This window comes from Typha angustifolia, chromosome 12, assembly GCF_048772165.1.
Source record: "Typha angustifolia cultivar Huaian chromosome 12, ASM4877216v1, whole genome shotgun sequence".
NCBI lineage: Eukaryota > Viridiplantae > Streptophyta > Magnoliopsida > Poales > Typhaceae > Typha > Typha angustifolia.
In genome coordinates this window covers 8,075,088-8,093,532 of record NC_133250.1, presented here as the reverse complement: position 1 = coordinate 8,093,532, position 18,445 = coordinate 8,075,088, and the positions used below count along the sequence as shown (strand labels likewise).

The 18,445-nt window shown below is 32.3% G+C and overlaps 1 protein-coding gene across 1 annotated transcript; it reads left to right on the top strand.

Moving 5' to 3' along the window:
* The first annotated feature begins 7,772 nt into the window (after positions 1–7,772).
* LOC140772525 (uncharacterized) lies at positions 7,773–17,699 on the top strand. The gene is made up of 10 exons (XM_073114639.1): positions 7,773–8,036; positions 9,166–9,233; positions 10,260–10,285; positions 11,399–11,489; positions 11,702–11,797; positions 15,493–15,561; positions 16,701–16,759; positions 16,843–16,965; positions 17,060–17,131; positions 17,223–17,699. The coding sequence occupies exons 1-10, from the start codon at positions 7,950–7,952 to the stop codon at positions 17,276–17,278; spliced, it is 747 nt and encodes a 248-aa protein (XP_072970740.1). The 5' UTR covers positions 7,773–7,949; the 3' UTR covers positions 17,279–17,699.
* The last annotated feature ends 746 nt before the right edge of the window (positions 17,700–18,445 follow it).

Below are 18,445 nucleotides of genomic sequence, written 5' to 3'. Positions count from 1 at the left end.
TAATAATAAATAAACTTTTTTATTTTATACTTTTCTTATTAGATTGAATCTAGATCAAACTTAGGTTGTTTAATTTTAATTTAAACTTATTTTAAGCCAATTTGGGCCTTGATTACCAAAACTTTGTTAATATATACCTGTTTATTTTGGTCATTCCTTCCTAAATAACTCAATTATGATCGCCTTTGAAACTTGAGAGAGACATCAAAACACGAAAAATTTATCTAAAAAAGGAAAAAACTATAAAGCTCGAGAAAGCGACTTAATTAATATCCCGCGCTTGTTCAACCACTTCACAATCATCTCAGACTTCTTCTCATAGGCATTGATTTTGCTTCTCATTAATTATAGTTCGTTACGACAACTAACTCATCATAAATGATACACTAATCTTGGCAAAAATTATAAATAACAACCTGTATTTTAACTATAGTATAAATAAAGTCTTTTTTTTTTTAGAAAATTTTAAATAACACTCTATATTTTCATCATTCTTTTTCTTCTTATTAAGGGAGGATTTTGTAATGTAACCCCTTAATTTTTTTCTATTTTATAGTTTTCATATAACATCCTAAATCAATTAAACTGTGACCATTTCCGGATATAATTGTATCAACTAAGAAATATTATCTTAGAATATTAAAAATAATGTTTTAAATACCTAATCTAGGAAAAGGTATTTAATTTGGCAGGTGGAATAAGTATGGGTCAAGATAAGGATCTTTTCTAATAATAGTTTAGTAATTTAATATGTAATTATATAAACTTTGGAGAAGAGTCAAAAGGACTTATTATTCATCTAATATGACCTTTAAAATTAAACAACACTAGTTTTAGATCCATTGATATTATGAATATCAATATTTGGGTGCAATTTTAAGAAATTGATCCTATCTTGTTGAGAATTATTATTTTAGTTTCTTTAGAAAGTTAATTATTTATTTAGCAAATGGGAAGTTTTATTTGTAAGTAATAAGATGAGAGAGAGTTTTATTTGCAATAAAGTTGAAATATATGGTGTATTATTGTGATTTTCTCTTAATCTTATTTAAAATCAACTGACAAGAAGTATTAGGGGCTAGAGATAATGATAAGACTATGGCCATCATCTCCATAGTCCATAGACTATCCATGCATTGATGCCCACCATTAAAAGGTGAAAGATACATCCACTTAGAAATGATTGGAACTCTATGTGCCAAAAAGAACAAGGTGGTATTTTGGTTAAATTTTAAAATATATATATATTTATGTGACCATAATCTCATATTAAAATAATAATAATAATAATAATAATATGTGTTATGAATTAATTCTAGATAGATTTCATTTCTATTAGAATTCAATTAATTTCACCTAATGCCAGGCGGATCCAAGGAAAACTTTAAAAACTTATAATTTTAGGAAATTTGCATATAACACATTGACTTTTAATAAAATTATAGTTTACACTATATAATCTTATTATTTATTAATTAATCCATATAATTTAATAAATATATGCAGAAAACGTCTTATGTTAGATTTGAATTACTACCGTAAAAATATTCTATTAATTAGAGATATTTTGTTTCTAATTGACTAAAATGCTCTTAGTATAAGTAGAGTTTAGTTGGGTTGGGTTGTGTCGGTATAAATTGGATACGAATAATTTGACCGAGGATATTTTCGTAATCTTGCAAGTATAATTACCTAAATCCAAATGTTTGATTAAGTCTAACCTAAATTATGTGACTCGATTTATAAATAGTAAAAATATAGGGTGTAAATTATAATTTTATTAAAAATTAAGGTGCCGTATGCAAATTTTTCTCTATAATTATTTTAATAGGTTAAAATTTTTATAGAAGATTCAAATTATGGGAGGATAATATCCATGTATGAGATCTGGAACGTAAAATTGAAGCCAAAAAGGAAATTAAATATCTTTAAAGGATAACATTTTAATCTTTTATTTTTTTTAAAAAAAAAATTGAAGCCTTTTATTTTTGCTTACCATGGGCTAAGCTTTTCACTTTGTTGATCTAAAAGCTGGCTCTGTGAGTGTGCAATCTAGTGTCTATCTTAAGACCCTTTACATTGCTTAATGGATAGGGTTTCTTAGCAAAGAAGAAATATAAAGTTCAAATACAAAACAAATCAAATTTAAATCATATAAATCCTTTTGCCACCAATAATTGATACTTAATAAGTTAACCTGTTTATTGAAGGGATGAAACATAAGTTTTTAATATCTTTTTTATTTTCAACTTCATAGGGAGCTTAAACTTCAAGCTTCAAGCAAATCTAAGATAGGAAAACAAGAAGAAGTTTGGAACCCACCACCAATGGTGGATTAGTTTAGACATGAATGCTATTGAATCTAATCTTGAGACCATAAATTCTTGTCTACTTATAGTTAATTTTAACATTATGTCGGCTCTTTTACCCTAGCACTTCATAAACTCTAACCAATTATTATAAAACTTAGGTGATTACTATAACTCAGCTGTTGAATCATATCAACTTATGATAAAAATCCTGAGTTTCATCTCTTTATAAGTATTGTGATTGATATGATACGAACCGGGTTAGATCAGATCACATCAAAGGAAGATTGGACTCAATAGATTGAGTCTAATTATCTTATTTTGTTATTTGGTTTAGTTAGAGTCTTAGTAGGTTAGGATTTTATTTAATTAGCAAAATCCAACTCTGCGCAGTTTTAGGAAAATATTTACGGAATATTCTACAGATATCCGAATAATATCAAACCAATTGGATAAGATCACCAACCTCCAATTCTACAACTTTGATGTTCATTATTTCTCCAGATTCGAAATCTATCTACGAAGAAATAAAAGTTTAATCCAAGAAGATAAGGAAGATTGAATTAGTAGATTTGTTAGGATTATTTGGAGTGTTTTTATGTTAATTAAGGAGTTCTTAGGGTGAGCCTCTATATATATATGTGGAGGAAACCCTAGTTGGGATATAATCTAGATTGGAATTGGTTTTAGCCTCATCTACTTCTCTCTTGATTCTAGCCATTGACGTTCTCTCCCATCTCCCTTTTTCTACCGTCTAAGTCTTGGTCAGCATCTTCTAACCTCTAACCATCTTTTTCCACAACAATTTTTCCTTCTTTACACCACGAACTAACCCTAGCATCTATCTAGCCATTGAAGGGCTACCAAGTTAGGACTTAAGTTTTAGAACCGTTGCGGATCGGATTAGGCCGATTCATAACATGATATTTAGTATATTTTTCACTAGAATTTTTCTTAGGCAGATCGACTAAATAATTCCAGCTATATATCAGGAACAACTAACTCTATTGTCTAACTTATAATCAGCCTTTAAATTTATAAACTATAGAAAATAAAAATTAAAGAACTTAAAAGTGGTGGAATGGGAGATAAATGAGATTACCCAAAAGAGTGGGAACAGTTCATACACTTGATGGAATCTATGCAACATCCTTCGACAACACACCACATTGATTAACTTATTTACTCCTTGGTTGCAACTATATCAATCAAAAGCTTTGGTAGTTATGCCATTATATGAGCTTTTTTTGCCCAATTGTGGGTCTGGCTTTTTAACTTTTGGCAACTATGGCATGGATTAGAGTGGCCATTTTGAGAGCAAAAATAATAAAAAATAATAATAATATTTAAGATGCTGCATTAATAGTACCTTCCCTTGGAACCAATCAATTTGTAATCTTTTTTTTTTTTTTGGGTAAAATTAATTTGAAGTGGGTGATGACACAAAGGAAGTCTAGATGTATAATGATGAGGCCACTAATGTAGATCATTAAGTTTGAAATTTAGGGACAAATATGCCAAGCATCATCAAAATTTGTGGCTGACCTAAGCGCAAAAAGAGGATGAATAGTGATAATTTTGTGATTAACCCCCCTCCCTTTTGAACTATTTGTAATTCGACCATTCCCTTTTGTTTATAGTTTTTATTACTATAAGTACCATTACAATATCCTATGTTTTCAAAATAATTTTAAAATGTATTTTGGTAGAGTTAGATAGTGTTGGACAAGGTTAGAAAGCAACTGGGCAGTATTTTTTTTTAATTAATTTTATTCATAGAATTAAGTAAACCATAGTTTAACTTTAAGGTTAGGGTAGTTAAGTGTAGCAATAGTAGAGTGGATATATATAGGTTGGATAAAGTATAAATTCTCGGTAATATATAATTGAGTTGAAAGTTATTCATAAATAATTTCTTTATTGAAAATAAATTAGTGAGGTTTTAGAAAAAAATTAATTGAGATAAAAATGAATTATCTTGTGGTAAATAGAATTATTAAGAGAACTTTGCATATAACACATTATCTTTTAATAAAATTATAATTTACACCTTATATTTTCACTATTTATAAATCGAGCCTTATAATTTAGCGAATACGTGCAAAAAAAAACATCATTAACCAAATCTTTAAATTAAGTTAACTAAATTTAAAAAATTATGAAAATATCCTCGATCAAGTTATACTAAGAGTATTTTAGTTATTTTAAAATAAAATATATCTATTTTAATTTAGTTATAATTCAGAATATTTTTTACATATGTTTACTAAATTAGAGGGCTAGATTTATAAATAATAGAAATATAAGGTGTAAACTGATATACAAATTTCCTAATTTTTAAATTAGTCCTCAGGCTGAGGGAGGTGAGATTTGAAGTAAAATCTTTGTAGTCCCCGGTCGTATTCGTTGACGCGACCGGGGCGAAACCACGTGCTTCTGTACGTGGGCCCCGCTCTCCTGGTAGCTTCCGACGTGACGTCTCCTTCGGAAACAACCATAACCGCAGCTTTCGCTCTCACCCGCCCCCTCGCCCTTCGTCTCCCTTTCGTGGGCCCCTCCCCGTCCGGTGGCGCCACGTCACCGTCGCCAGCTAAACCGCACTCCCTTCTCCCTTCTCCCCTCCCTCCCTCCTCCTTCTTCTATCGTGAGGCGGGTGCGCGTAAACCCATCTCGATCACCAAAAAATTATTTCTACTTTCCAGACTTTTGTTTTGTATCATAATTAATTTCTTTTTTTAAATTTAATTACATTTGTCGTTGTTATATATTTTTTTATTCAAAAGTTTAACATTATTCTATTCATATATTTTTAATTTAAAATTCGTTACTTTGACGACATGAATTTTCTCTCTCATGACGTATATTTATTTTATTTGAGTTTATATTTACAATTTAATTAAAATTACGAGGAGGTACAGAGTAAAGTATAGTTAACCCTACCATTCAATATCTCACAGTTAAATTTAGAATATTAATTAAACCTCTTGGGGAGGTGGTCTTTGCAAATGTATCCTGAGCTCAGGGAAATTTGCAAAAGAAACCCTATATTATGAACTTTTTACGGTTAGAACCATATCTTATCATTTTTTTTTCTCAAAAGAAACTCTATATATATATTTATATATTTTTTTTAAATTTATCAGTACCTAATAAAAAAGGGAGAATATTTTTGATAATAATCCAAAAATAAAAATAAAAATAAAAGCCTATAAAGAGTGATTGATGGAGAGAGTGGATGGTCCAAAAGAGGGGAACAGCTCAACCACACTTGATGGAATCTATGCAACAGCCTTCTATAACACTATCCTTTGTACTCTTCTTAATAAACAAAGCAATCGTATTTGGGTGCTTCGTGGACTTAAGAAATGGACACTCTCATTCATATCACCCCTCCCTCCCCTCATCCTTAGCCTTTCTCTTATTCTAATATTTGGGTTCCATCTCAGCACATCAAAACACTTTGGTTTTGTTGTGGCTTATGTCATTGGAACTTGTGGCCACAATTGGGGGGGTTTGGAATAAAGGATGGCCATTTGTTGTTGTGATGCATTTCTCTTGGGGCCTACTTTGGAGCTTGAATCATGAAGCGAGGTTGGTGAAACAATACTCAGGAGGAAAAAGACTTTGGATTTCTTTTTTAATATTTCATATATTAAGAAATTGTGCTTTAAAATGTCTTAAATCAGTCTATATACTTATGACAAAATGAAACCGTTAGTTTTTCTGTCAAAATAAATGGAGTACGCCAAAATGACTCTTCGTATTTATTATGCAAAATATATGAGTTTTTGGTCTAATTTTTTCTAAATTTATATTTGTCTTATTTTTGGGGCGATATAAAATCTAGTTTAATAAAATATACCATATAGATGCTTTTATAGGGTGTGAAACGAAAAATTCCTAAGGCGGAGTATGTACACTACTGATGTGAGGAATAAGACAATGTTTTTGAATGGGCTTTGGATTTGGGGCAGTGGTTGGCCCAATCAATTCAATAATTCTGACTCAAACTTCAACTGTCTTGGATAAAATTAACAGCAATTCTCGTTCTTCAGGAAACTTATTGGAAATCGATATTTAAATTAGGGCATTTTACAAATTACACCATGCATTTTATCAATTTTTTAATTCACATAGCGTATCTTTGATGATTTTGTAACCCCGACCCCTTATTTTTCTCGATAATTCCCGTTTAACATCCTGACCTTATTTTGACTAACTGATATTGACCAAATTACTAAAATACCCTCACCACTATTTTCCTACTCTCTACGTCTCCATCGAAGAATGCCTAAGTAATTTAAGTATTTTATATAATATAATATTTTTTTGCTGGTACTGTTAAATTAACGAAAGGTGTTAAATAAGAATTATAAAGAAAAACTAGGGATCTGAGTTACAAAAATCTCAAATACGAGATGTGAATAACAAAATAGATAAATATATAGGGTATAATTTATAAAATTTTCTTTAAATTAACAGTAATTATATCCTATCACATGAGGGCGTTTTTCTTAGTAATAATTTTTGATCAGTAAATATCATTTCTCAAAATTATTTGGACCCAAGTGAGCTAATTGGACAATTTGAGTAAGAAATTTGTTTATTTACATAAACAACTTTGGATTGGGCCATGGGAGTAATGATCTAAGTTGGGCTGGGCCACTGGGTTGGCCCAGAATTTATTTATATGTATGCCAGTCTAATGTTGGTATTTGTATGTATACCTCTCAAAATATAGTTTGTTTCTATATATATATATATATATATATATATACTCTTCATAACCAAAAGAAATATTATATTTTTGCATGGATAGCCCTTAGAAGTTTATTTGAACAATTTAGACACAAAAAATAATATAAAAAAATAAATTTATTTTGATATACATATAAAAAATGAATTTTTTAAAGATACACACGAAAATTCTTATTATTTATAAGCATTATATTATAAAACTATGGATCGTAGAATTAAATCTCAATTAAAACCATAAATAGCAAATTTGACTCAATTTTACTTACATGATGAATCGAATTCTGTTTCTGATTTGCACAATAAATGGGATTATTGAAATATATCTTGCAGTATGGTTTTAATGAACTACTTTCCCAATTGACAAATTAGCCATTAAGAAAATAAAACTATGATTAATTACAGATAGACTCCTCAAATTATTATCTATTTTCCTATTGACCTTATGAAATATCTTCCACCACTTGATACTTGATGGCTTAATTTTCTTCTCTAAAATAAGAGTAAAAAGGATTCTCAAATTATCTAATATTAATGATATGGCATAAAAGAAAAGAAAATAAAAGAAAAGAAAAGAAAAGAATCAAACAATATAAAGGGATTTATGTGAAAATAGTCAATAGTTAAAGGGTATAGGTGTAATTGTATATAAAAATACTTACTAAAGTGTCAACGGAATTAACATAAGAGCAAAGATAGAGCCAGCACTTAATCGCCACAAGGCTACTTGTTTTCCCATGCGATCGATTCCAATCGCGCCGTTGGATCGAGAAAAAGAGGGGGAAATAGGAAGAATATAGAAGAAAAAGAACCGGATCTCGAAGGCGAAGCAAGCGAAGCAAGGAGAAGAGCGGCAGGGGGGGATAGATTGGATTCGATCGAGAGATGCTGCCGACTGTGACAAGAGGGCGGACGCCCTCGAATGCGCGCCCGGCGCCCATGTTTCCCCAGTACCTTCGAAGAATCATCAAGGTTCTCTCCTTCTCTCTCTTGAAATTGCGGAGCTATTTTGAGTACTCTTGCGTGGATCTCCGTTGTAGAGGTGTGATGTTAAGGTTTTTGGACGAAATGCCAGCTAGAATTGCACAACCGTGGAGGAAATGATTAGGTTTGCATTATGTATGGCATTGCAATGTTGATCTCAGTTCAGAAGAGGTGAAACCATGAGGGAATGAATGTATCGTTCTCTATTGGATTGAGAATGGCGTGGATGCTTCTAGAAATTTAAATCAACTTGTTTCTGAACTTGGAATTTAGGTACTAGATCTATGCAACGTACTGTCTGGGTCAACTGAAGATAGAATCCCATGATGAGCAACTTATGGATCAATACGATGTAAATAAGTAAATTTAGTTTTTATTTTCCTTAGGCTAGTATGGAGTGATTCTTTTGAAATAAATGGTGTCTTGAGAGGGAGAGACCAAAATTAATGTGGAAGGAATTGGTAAGAGAATATTAAAAGCATGGAATAAGTGAAGAGCCTCGCATTAGATACAGCTGAATGGAATAAAAAGCACCCGTATAGCAGATTTAGATAGTTGGTGCTAGCTGCTTGTTGTTGTCTTGAACCAGATGATACTATGACATTATAAAATATAGTAGTAAAATAGAATAAACGTTAGAATTAAGGTAGGCTGTTTGGCTGGAGCTGAAATGGAGGAGTGCTATATTTCATTATTTGGTCAGAGGAAATATTGTGCTTGATGCAGTAGGTAGTGGAGTGGAGTACCTTGCACTATCAATTTTTGTTCTGCACCTCTGTGTAATTTGGAGAAATAATGTAGGCCCTACTAGGAAAATTGATCAATGCTATGCATGCACACTAATTTTAAATTGACACATCTTAGCTTTGAATGAAGAGCAACAGAGTGATCCTACAAAAAGTCAGATTCCTAATAATCTTTACTTATACATGGTAAGTATGTTTCCAAGTTAGCATATGCCATAGTCTTATATTTTGATTGAGTTGTATGAAATGTCTCTTTGTTTATTTTGGCAATTGCTTGCTTAGCACTTCTAGTATGCTCCTAGCTCTTTGTAATATGTTCTGGCAAATATAATTTGATTTTCCATCTAATTTGTTATTCTGGTTTAATGTAGTGGCAACAAATGGATATTGAGTATACATTCTGGCAAATGCTTCATCTTTGCACCTCTCCGAAAGTGGTGTAAGCATCTATCCTTATTCCTTACATTTTTGTTTGGGTGATCTTATATTTAGTTTTATTTGTTCAAGTTCCATGGTTGCAATTAAATCTCGTTGTGCTTTCAAGAGAATATGAATGATTTTCCTTGTAACATCAAATGAATCAAGATTATATCCACTAAGAAAGTTTCAAAGTTATAAAGTCTATCATATTATAATTCTATGGTCGTTGAAGTTAATGTAATTAGTGCATATGTGGAAAAGTTTGTTCCCATGGATGGACTTTTTTCATCAATCATGGATGTTCCCACTTGAGACTCCTCGCCTTTTCCTTGTGGCTTTCCTTACGGTAGAGAAGGAGTTGATCATTTTTTTTTAGTTTCAGATATTTTATGTTTTGCACTAGTTTTTGGCAATAAGGAATGCAAAGACTGATAATTGATTTATACATAACTGGTAGGGAACTGTGGACTAGCTAGAGTATGCATCAAGAAGAAAATTTCCAGCCGTAAATAAATTCTGATTTAAAGTTTTAAACAGCAGCTGAGTAGGAAAAACAAGATTAAGATAAGAAAAAGAGACAATAAAAGGAGTTAGAGGGAAGATTGATAAAAGAACCAGAGATGAAAAGAAGATTAGAACAGAGGGAACAGTAATTGTTTCTTTCTTCAATGAAATCTTAGAAGTGCAAGCTTACCCTGTTTCTGCATCAGAATCTTATCTTGTGTATTTTTCTATTGAGCACTTGTGGTTTATCAGATTCTTAAACCATTACTATTTGACCACTTCTTTTAGATCAATCACCACCCCCACCACCCACCCACCCAGACACACCCTCTTCTTGTTTTAGCAGGCACACGATCAGAGTCATTTTTTTCCTTCATCAGAAGTTGGAATACATGGTGCGAATGTATAAAGTGTTTGGAACAGAAAAATGAGTTAGTTGATTGTTATTGTAGTTTGCCAGATATGCACCACTCCTATTTCAATTTTTATTCTTATCTAATTGAAGTTTTCTCTTTGCCTGTGTAATGGGATTCTCGAGCAGCTACCAACACACAAAATATCACAAGCGTAAGTATCTTATCATTGTGTTAAAACTTAATTTTCGAATACTTTGATAGGTGCTCTTGCTCTTTAGTTTGTGCGTCTTTTCCAGTTCTTGGAGTAACTTCTATAATCGTACGTATCACTTTTAATGCTTTAATCTTCATTTGATGAATTATTTGTTTCTCCTGTCAAACTACATCACAAAGAAACGTTAATTTGGTATTGTTCTCGGGGTATGCACATAGATGATTTACTTTGTGGAACTCCTTTTGGTGCTAAGTGAACAACTTTAGAATGTTTATGATACATGATTATATTGATACTCTTTTTCTACATTGCTGATTGTTAAGGCAGACCTAGCATAAGAAAATAGATCATTACTAATTCCGATATGTGTCTTGCATTCATTTGAACTCATTTCCTTTTTTATATCAATAAATCTGGTTGGGCCTTTTAATTCACTTTCAATTTTGCCATAGTTCTACCTCTTACTTGCTTACTGTAATTAATATCCAGTGTGATATATTGATCGTAAAACCGTAAAAGTACGAAGATAGTAGTACGGAGATCATGAGCAGTCGGAAGAAGTAAATCCTTTTCTTACCTGTGATTTTTTGGTCTTTTTTTAGTTAAAAACTTAAAAATCCTAAGATTTCTTTTATGGTCAGAATTTTCTTTAACATAATATCACTGTTGGATAACCAAAGGTTAATTACTCTTGAGGGAGAACATAATTTGGAAATGGAAATTGCATAGCTGAGATAGAGAAATAAAGTATCAAAAGATCAGTCTGTGTCACTATGATAAGTTTCAATTAGTCAAAAGTTAAGAAAAGAAATTAACAGTAATGGAGATGAGGTACAATTGATGCAGCTATTGCTTATTGTAGTTGGAGAGTAAGGTCAGCATGAGGATGTATTATCAGGTATTTACTTACGAATTATTCGTCAAAATGCTTATACATTATTCATAGAAAGTTAGAAACTATGGTTATCATATAGTCACAGTACGTCTTTGTTAGTTTTAGATTATTATTATTTTTTTCTTTAGAAGGATATTTATCTCTATTTTAAGATAAGTATTCCTTTTTCTCAACAAAATGATTTCTGCTCCTCTTATAGTTATTTTATACTTCAGAAACAAAGAACCAGTGGGCTCGGGATGATCCTTGTTTTGTCGTCATCTTCTGTCTTCTTCTTGTATTTGCTGCTTCAGCTTATTGTGCTGCGTAAGTTTTTCATCCTATATTCTTTTATTTCTTCACCTATTCATACAATCTTTTTGTTACTTGTTCAAAAGCATAGCAACCTGTAGAGGGGATTACATTTTGGATGGCATAGTTAGTACGTCAGTCACTCTTAGTTCTTCTATAATTGTTAGGTGCTTTAATATGCTGTTTAAATGTGGTATTAATATGCAATTATTCTTTAAATGTCTTAGGTATGGAGGGAGTGTCACGCATGCTGTCTTAACAATTACATCAGTAGTACTTGTCCATTTCCTATTGGCTGGAATTATTTTGGCCACATGTTGTTGGTAAGGCTTTAGCTTCTTGAATTCCCCTGCTCTTTCTTTTATTAGAGATTTTGCTTGGTTGGGGCTGTAGGTTATAATGCCATGATCAGCATCTTACACAGTATCTTGTTCTTTCACTGCTTTTGAAACTTTGAATAACAGACAACATTTCTGATGGACTACATTGAAACTTTGAGTTGTACCAGTATGTTGCATTCGCACTGGAAAATGGAATTTATGATTTTAGCACATTAGTACTGATTAACCAGGAAAATTTTGGTGTATATGATTGTTTGCCTGTTCTCCATATTCTATCCTTTTGCTAATTGGTCCTAGCAATAGAGTATAGATGAGAGATTAGTATACTGGCTGCCACCACAGAGCTTTTAGACATGAATGTGCATGTTTTTTGTTTCCAACAGTGATGTGATGCTTTGCAGATACAAAATGCAAAGATGGTCTAGGTTGTCAATCAAAATTGGCTCTTTATATCATCTATACACAGCCAATTGTGGTAGATTTTTTTTGTAGGAACAAAATAAGTTGAGATACAGTTGCTTTTGATTCTGTAATTCTATAAGATACCCAACATATTGTATCACTCTTCAATTGCACACTCTTAGAAGCATGTGTAACAAAATCATATGGTGGATGATCATGATTCTCTAAACTTACTTCCTGCTACTAATTTTATCATGATCCATCTAGCTTTGCCAATTGTTAAATCTTTATGTTCGTGTTCAGTTGAATACTTCATTTTGAGGAGCCTCAATGTATCATATTTGATCCAATCCATGATAGTGTTCCTAGCCATTTATTGTGCTTAAGCAGCTGTAATGGGTCTTTATGTTGTATAAATAGTTGAGCTTCTCTTTTCTTGGTGTACAAGCCAAGATGAAGATATGTTTGCATACTGACTTGTATTATTGGAATTAGAGTACAATTAAAAAGGGCCTTGTGGAAGTCTTCCATGGCAGCTCTCCGAGCTTAGGTGTTTGCTCTTTATCTCCCCCATACTGGCTTGAGCTAACTGAGAGGCCCCTTCATATCTAGCAACTTATGGTCTTCACCCTTAAACCATACATGGTATAACAGAAAAAGCTTTTTCACCATAAAGAATATCCATGCAGTCCCATAGAAGTGTATAATTGTATATCCATTCTTGAAATCCCACTTTTGTGCCTCTATAAAGAGGTGGTGAGCTAGATTCTTTAGGAGTGTTTATAGTAGGAAAGATCATTCTTTATTGGAATGCCTTTAATGACATAGGCTTCATGATAAAAGCAAGTATCAACAACATTAGAAACAATGACAACAGCAACAAAGACAATTACAATGCCACCAAATAAACCAATCTTTGTTCTCGATCATTGATTTTGTGCTAGTGGCATGGGCATTGTGCTGGTTTAGAATGAAATGATACACCCTTATGCCAAATAATCTGTGCTGGTTTGGCGCAGGGTGGCACAAGGTCAACATGGGGTAATGTAGGATGGCATGGGGTTGACATGGCTTGGCAATAGGGGTGAAAACGGATCGGATACGGATCGGATAGTGCTCAACCCATATCCGGATCCGTATATTTAGTTCGGATACGGATTCGGATACGGATATTGGACGGATAGCAAAATTTAAAACCATATCCTAACTAAACGGATACAGATAATTTTCGGATAAAGGATCGGATCTTAAACGGATATTGATTAAATTTAAAATAATTATAATATTTTATTTAAATATAATTAACACAAAATTATTAAGAGTTTTACAACAAATAATTTTTATGTCAAATATATAAAATTAGAGAAATTAATCTCTATAAATAATATATAATGTATTATTAGTAATAATATTAATACTTACTATTTAAATAAGCAAACTAAAAACTGTAAATCATTTAAAAAAATATGCGGGTAAACGGATATCCGATATCCGTATCCGAATCCGAAAAATTTATCCGACCCGTATATGAATCCGTATCCGAATTTTTTTTCAAAAATTCTATCCGTATCCGAATCCGAATCGGAATCCAAGTCGGATAGAAATTTTTTATCTGAATCCGATCGGAGTCGGGTCAGATAGCGGGTCGGGTCGGAGTTAATCCGACCCGTTTTCACCCCTACTTGGCAAGCATTAACATACTACCCAACATTGGTGTCAGATTCTTATTGGTGCTAGACCTGAGCATTCTTTGGTTTCAGGTAGAGCCCAACTTGAACCTTGATTTGACCTAGACTAATTTTTCTTTTTCCAAGCCCAAGCCCACCCTATGTACTTCTGGGCCCGATTCATTGACCCGATGAACAATTGGGTCAGGATCAGGCTTAAGCTTGACCTGCTTCGCTAATAATAAAAATTTACAATCCAACATACATTAATGCCCAAATATGAGAGCATATTAAATTATGGTGATAAATATTAAAGGTATGAAATTGAATACCTATTATATTATAATATGTCAAGTCAGGTTGGGTCACTAGTATGGTGAAAACGAGTGGGACAATATCTGATCCAACCCGGTTTCATATCTGATTCCTATTCTACCTGGATTCGAATACCGATAGAAATTCTAAAACATTTTGGACTTGGATTTGGGTACAAATTTATGAATTTCATTCGAATACAGATTCATATTTAAATTTGGATATGGATTAAGATTCGAATTCGGCTATTTGTTCATCCATAAATATTTAAATAGATTTTCAAACTTTTTAGCTTCTTAACCAAGTTTAGTTATAATTCTTTTTGCTTTTTCGTCTTCCATAATCACATTCTACTATTAAATATGGATTATTCAAATATTTGTTCATTAGTAAATATATAATAAATAACTAATACATTTCATATCCTCAAATTTTCTAGCTCTTACGGTCCTCAAATTCATTTATTTTTCAAATCTATCTAAATCCCTAATTTATTTGTTTATTGGTATTCAATTTGTGTCGAAATCTATTTAAGATTTAGTTTGTATTCAAATCTGTTTAATATTTGGTTCTTATCTTTATCCATTTTATCCAGATATGGTTTTGCATTATGTTATCCGTCTAATATCCGTATCAAAATATGTATCCATTGAAAAGTATGGATCCAAATGTGGGTTGACAATATCCGATCTGTTTTCACCAATAGTCACTAGATTTGTAATCAAGTCCAAGCTTGGTTCAATTATAGATCGAGTCTCAATGTCTCATAATTTAAACTCAGCCCAACCCAGTGGAATAAAGGTCCTTAACCCAACCTGCCAAAAAACAAGCTGGCTGGGTCGGGTCGAGCTACCCATGCTGAGGCCTAATTATTGTAATTTGTATGGAGTGGGCACGCTCAATACAGAAATCAGTGGTCTAAACTATGTTCTGCTGTTTTGGATCTTTTTCTTGCTCTGCAGTTCCGTAGAGCTGAAGGAAACAGATCCATATAGCTAACCTCAAATGGCTTTAACTAATATTTTAGTTCTTAATCATCAAGCTGCATGTGATAAGACATGCAGAACTCTCTAAAATAGTTGTCATATAATTGGTGAAGTGGCTTTCCATTGAACTTCCTAATGCTGGATATCATGAGAACCAATTATAGTGACATCTTGTATTTCTTATTATCATTGTAAGCTACATTTCTTATTGTTCATGTGGTATTATTGTATTAGTAGGTATTTGTATGATCTTCGTCCACTTCATTTTCAATTCCAGAAAATTAATCCCATGGATGCTTTTGTGTAGGTCTCTAACAAATTCCTACCTGCGTGAGGAGGCACCCAATAGCCATGTAGTTGAGCAACGTGTTGAATGGTACTTGATAGTCGAAATATCTGTCTAGTTTTATGGATGTCCTGTAATTATATTTGAAATGAAAATGTGTGATTATGTTCTTTCTAGATGTTTCTCGCACTTCTTTTCTAAGACTAGGTTAATAGTAAACTGTATATCTTAGTTGATTATGCTTTTTAGTGCGCATGCTTATTACATAATTAAAAGAAAACAATATTGTTATATGGGTGAAGATAATTTATGTTAAAGAGAGTAAAGAAGAGTTTTGTAGTCTTTGTAGAGATCCAAAAAGTTACCATGGAAAGGCATGTTATAGAGTTGGAAAAATATAGGATTGGCTAGAAGAAGTGTAGTAGAGTTGCTTGCCTGAGCTAACAATAAGGCTTAATTTTTTTTTCAGTTTTGCAAATTAGATTGTTAGATGGATGTGCAGACTTACTAAAAGGAAATTAGTTACCTAGTTTGAATATCAAATGACTTATGATGTGATGGAGGACAGGAAACTGGATTTTATTATGCAATTTGACAAAAGTCATGTGTGATGAGTTAGCTTTTGTGGCTCTGTTATTGTAGCTAAGGCATTCTAAAAGTTCAAATATATTGAGAGAAGAAAAATCTAATACGAATACCTTTTTATTATCTGAGTAATTAGATTAAAACATCCTTCACTCATGTCCTCAAGTTTTTCTTGCTTTGATCTAACTTGCAAGAAATCATTTCATCCTACTATAATTGCCAGGACAGGAATAACTTAAATATTGTAACCAAAAGAGATGGGTCATACTAGACTTCTGTGATATGCCATCAAGAAAGTCTTTGAAGAATACTGAAGAATCATTTAGGCCTTTAGCTAATTTATGACAGGAACATCTCATCCATCTATTTACTATTTAGGTTATTATATTTTAAATCCTACACCTCTTGTTTGTCTAAATAGAAAATTTTTAATGGTCTTCCCAAAAGCATTTGTACAAGGGTACTACATGTTATATAGGGTTATTGCTACTTAGGTTTTTCCTTTCCTTTCTTTTATCTTGCCACTCTTTTGAGTTTGTATTATAAAAATTACTATTATATACTTTTGCTATGATATTTTAATTAAGACCAATGTAGTAGAAGTTGATGTTCACTGCAATTGCTACTTCATGTTTCATTTTCAGGCTGTATGCTTTTGATGTTCACTGCAACTCTTTCTTTCCAGCATTCATCTTGCTTTATGGTAAGTACGGCTCTTTCTGTTCTATATAATGAAGTTATGACATTATGCATATATCTCGCCGACCTCTTTCTTTTCTGTCTCAGTAATTCACTACTTTGTGTCACCTATTCTGGTCGCGCATGGTTTCTTTCCAGTTCTGCTATCAAATCTACTTTTCATGGTGGCGATTTCTTACTACCACTATCTGAATTTTCTAGGATATGATGGTATGCCATATCCATGAACTCTGTTACTAGTAGCAGTTTATGTATATCTATATCTTTGACATATAAGTTCGTATTCTTGGATTCATTGCTGCAGTCCTGCCATTCTTGGACAGAACTACTTTTTTCTTGTACCCTATCGGGCTTGTGATCATCCTATCCCCTCTTAGTAAGTGCAAATTATGTTGATATGTACTATAACTGAGCTTTCGGCTCTTACTGCTGATTAGTATATTATTCTTATTCCAACTTTTTTGCAGTGATACTCATTGGCTTCAACCCTACAAGATATATTATGAGCTTGTACTTCAGTTAGCACCTACCATTTGGTCAGTTGAGAAGAAAAAAAAGAGCATTGCAGTAACAAAACTAATTCCAGATTGATGCACATACTTGGTGAGGAGGAATATTTGGTAGACATCTTTTCTGTTTCCTTTTGAAACCAATATCCGCAACAGCTAGCAACTTTTCAGCATCGATAATGCTACCAAATATATGCTGCAAGCACTACAAGAAGCCTGGACATTGACGGATATCCGAGAACGGACACTTCTTATCTTTTTTCATGCCGTTACAGTTGGTTCAACTTGTAGTCACCATGTTTCTGGATGTGTCTATTATACTTTCCTTGGTCCTTTCGCATTCACAGCTAATGTAACATTTACATGTGTTACCTTTTATTATAGTGATACAGCTAAACCTTGGTTTTCATAATATCAATGTCATCATTGATTTCATATGATTGCATGTTGAGGTTGTATTTCTCATAAGTAGGGTTCCTTTAAATTTTGACATTTGGCACCAGAGTTGCACATAATAAGTTATATCTTAGAGAAACAAATGGCAAACATATGCGAAACAAATGAAATCTCTATATTTAATCGTGTTTCAATATAATCACAGGATTTCGATGCCCATCTTATTAGCCTTTTCTTAGCATACTAATTTTTCCTTTCTTTCTTAATCCAGGGATTGCCTACTTTTTCACTGATATTTTGCTCCATCAAGGATTATAGTTGAGAGAGATTTGACTGTTGGATAATATAATATAGGAACCTTTTCAAAACCCATTATCTTCTTAAATTTTTATGTGTCAATCAACTCCTTAGTTAGTTTTGACTTATAGTATCTACTTATCTATTCTTAATATAAAAAGACTAAGATATCCTTTTTAATTTGTAACAACTAGTTAGAAAATCGAGCTTCTTCGTTCATCTCAAATACATCTCACATTGGTAAATAAAAGAGAAGATAATGGGTTTAAACATCTAATTTTTAACAATTTTGGATGTAACTAAAGGGTGCAAAATTTTGTTTTACCCTAATCAAAATCTTCTCATTGTAGGGATTCAAAATATACTCTTTATGTAATTGTCCTTCCTTATGAGCATAAATGGTCTCCTTGTGTCACAATGTCATATAAAACTTAGGTATTGGAATCACAGTTGAAGCACAATAATGAGCATTGCTGCTCAGATTGCAG

Excerpts from the sequence above, each read along its gene's own strand:
- LOC140772525 (XM_073114639.1), top strand. The coding sequence starts at position 7,950 with ATGCTGCCGACTGTGACAAGAGGGCGGACGCCCTCGAATGCGCGCCCG. Across the intron at positions 11,798-15,492 it reads ATTTTGGCCACATGTTGTTG|GTCTCTAACAAATTCCTACC; the intron begins GTAAGGCTTTAG and ends GCTTTTGTGTAG. Across the intron at positions 16,966-17,059 it reads GAATTTTCTAGGATATGATG|TCCTGCCATTCTTGGACAGA; the intron begins GTATGCCATATC and ends TCATTGCTGCAG.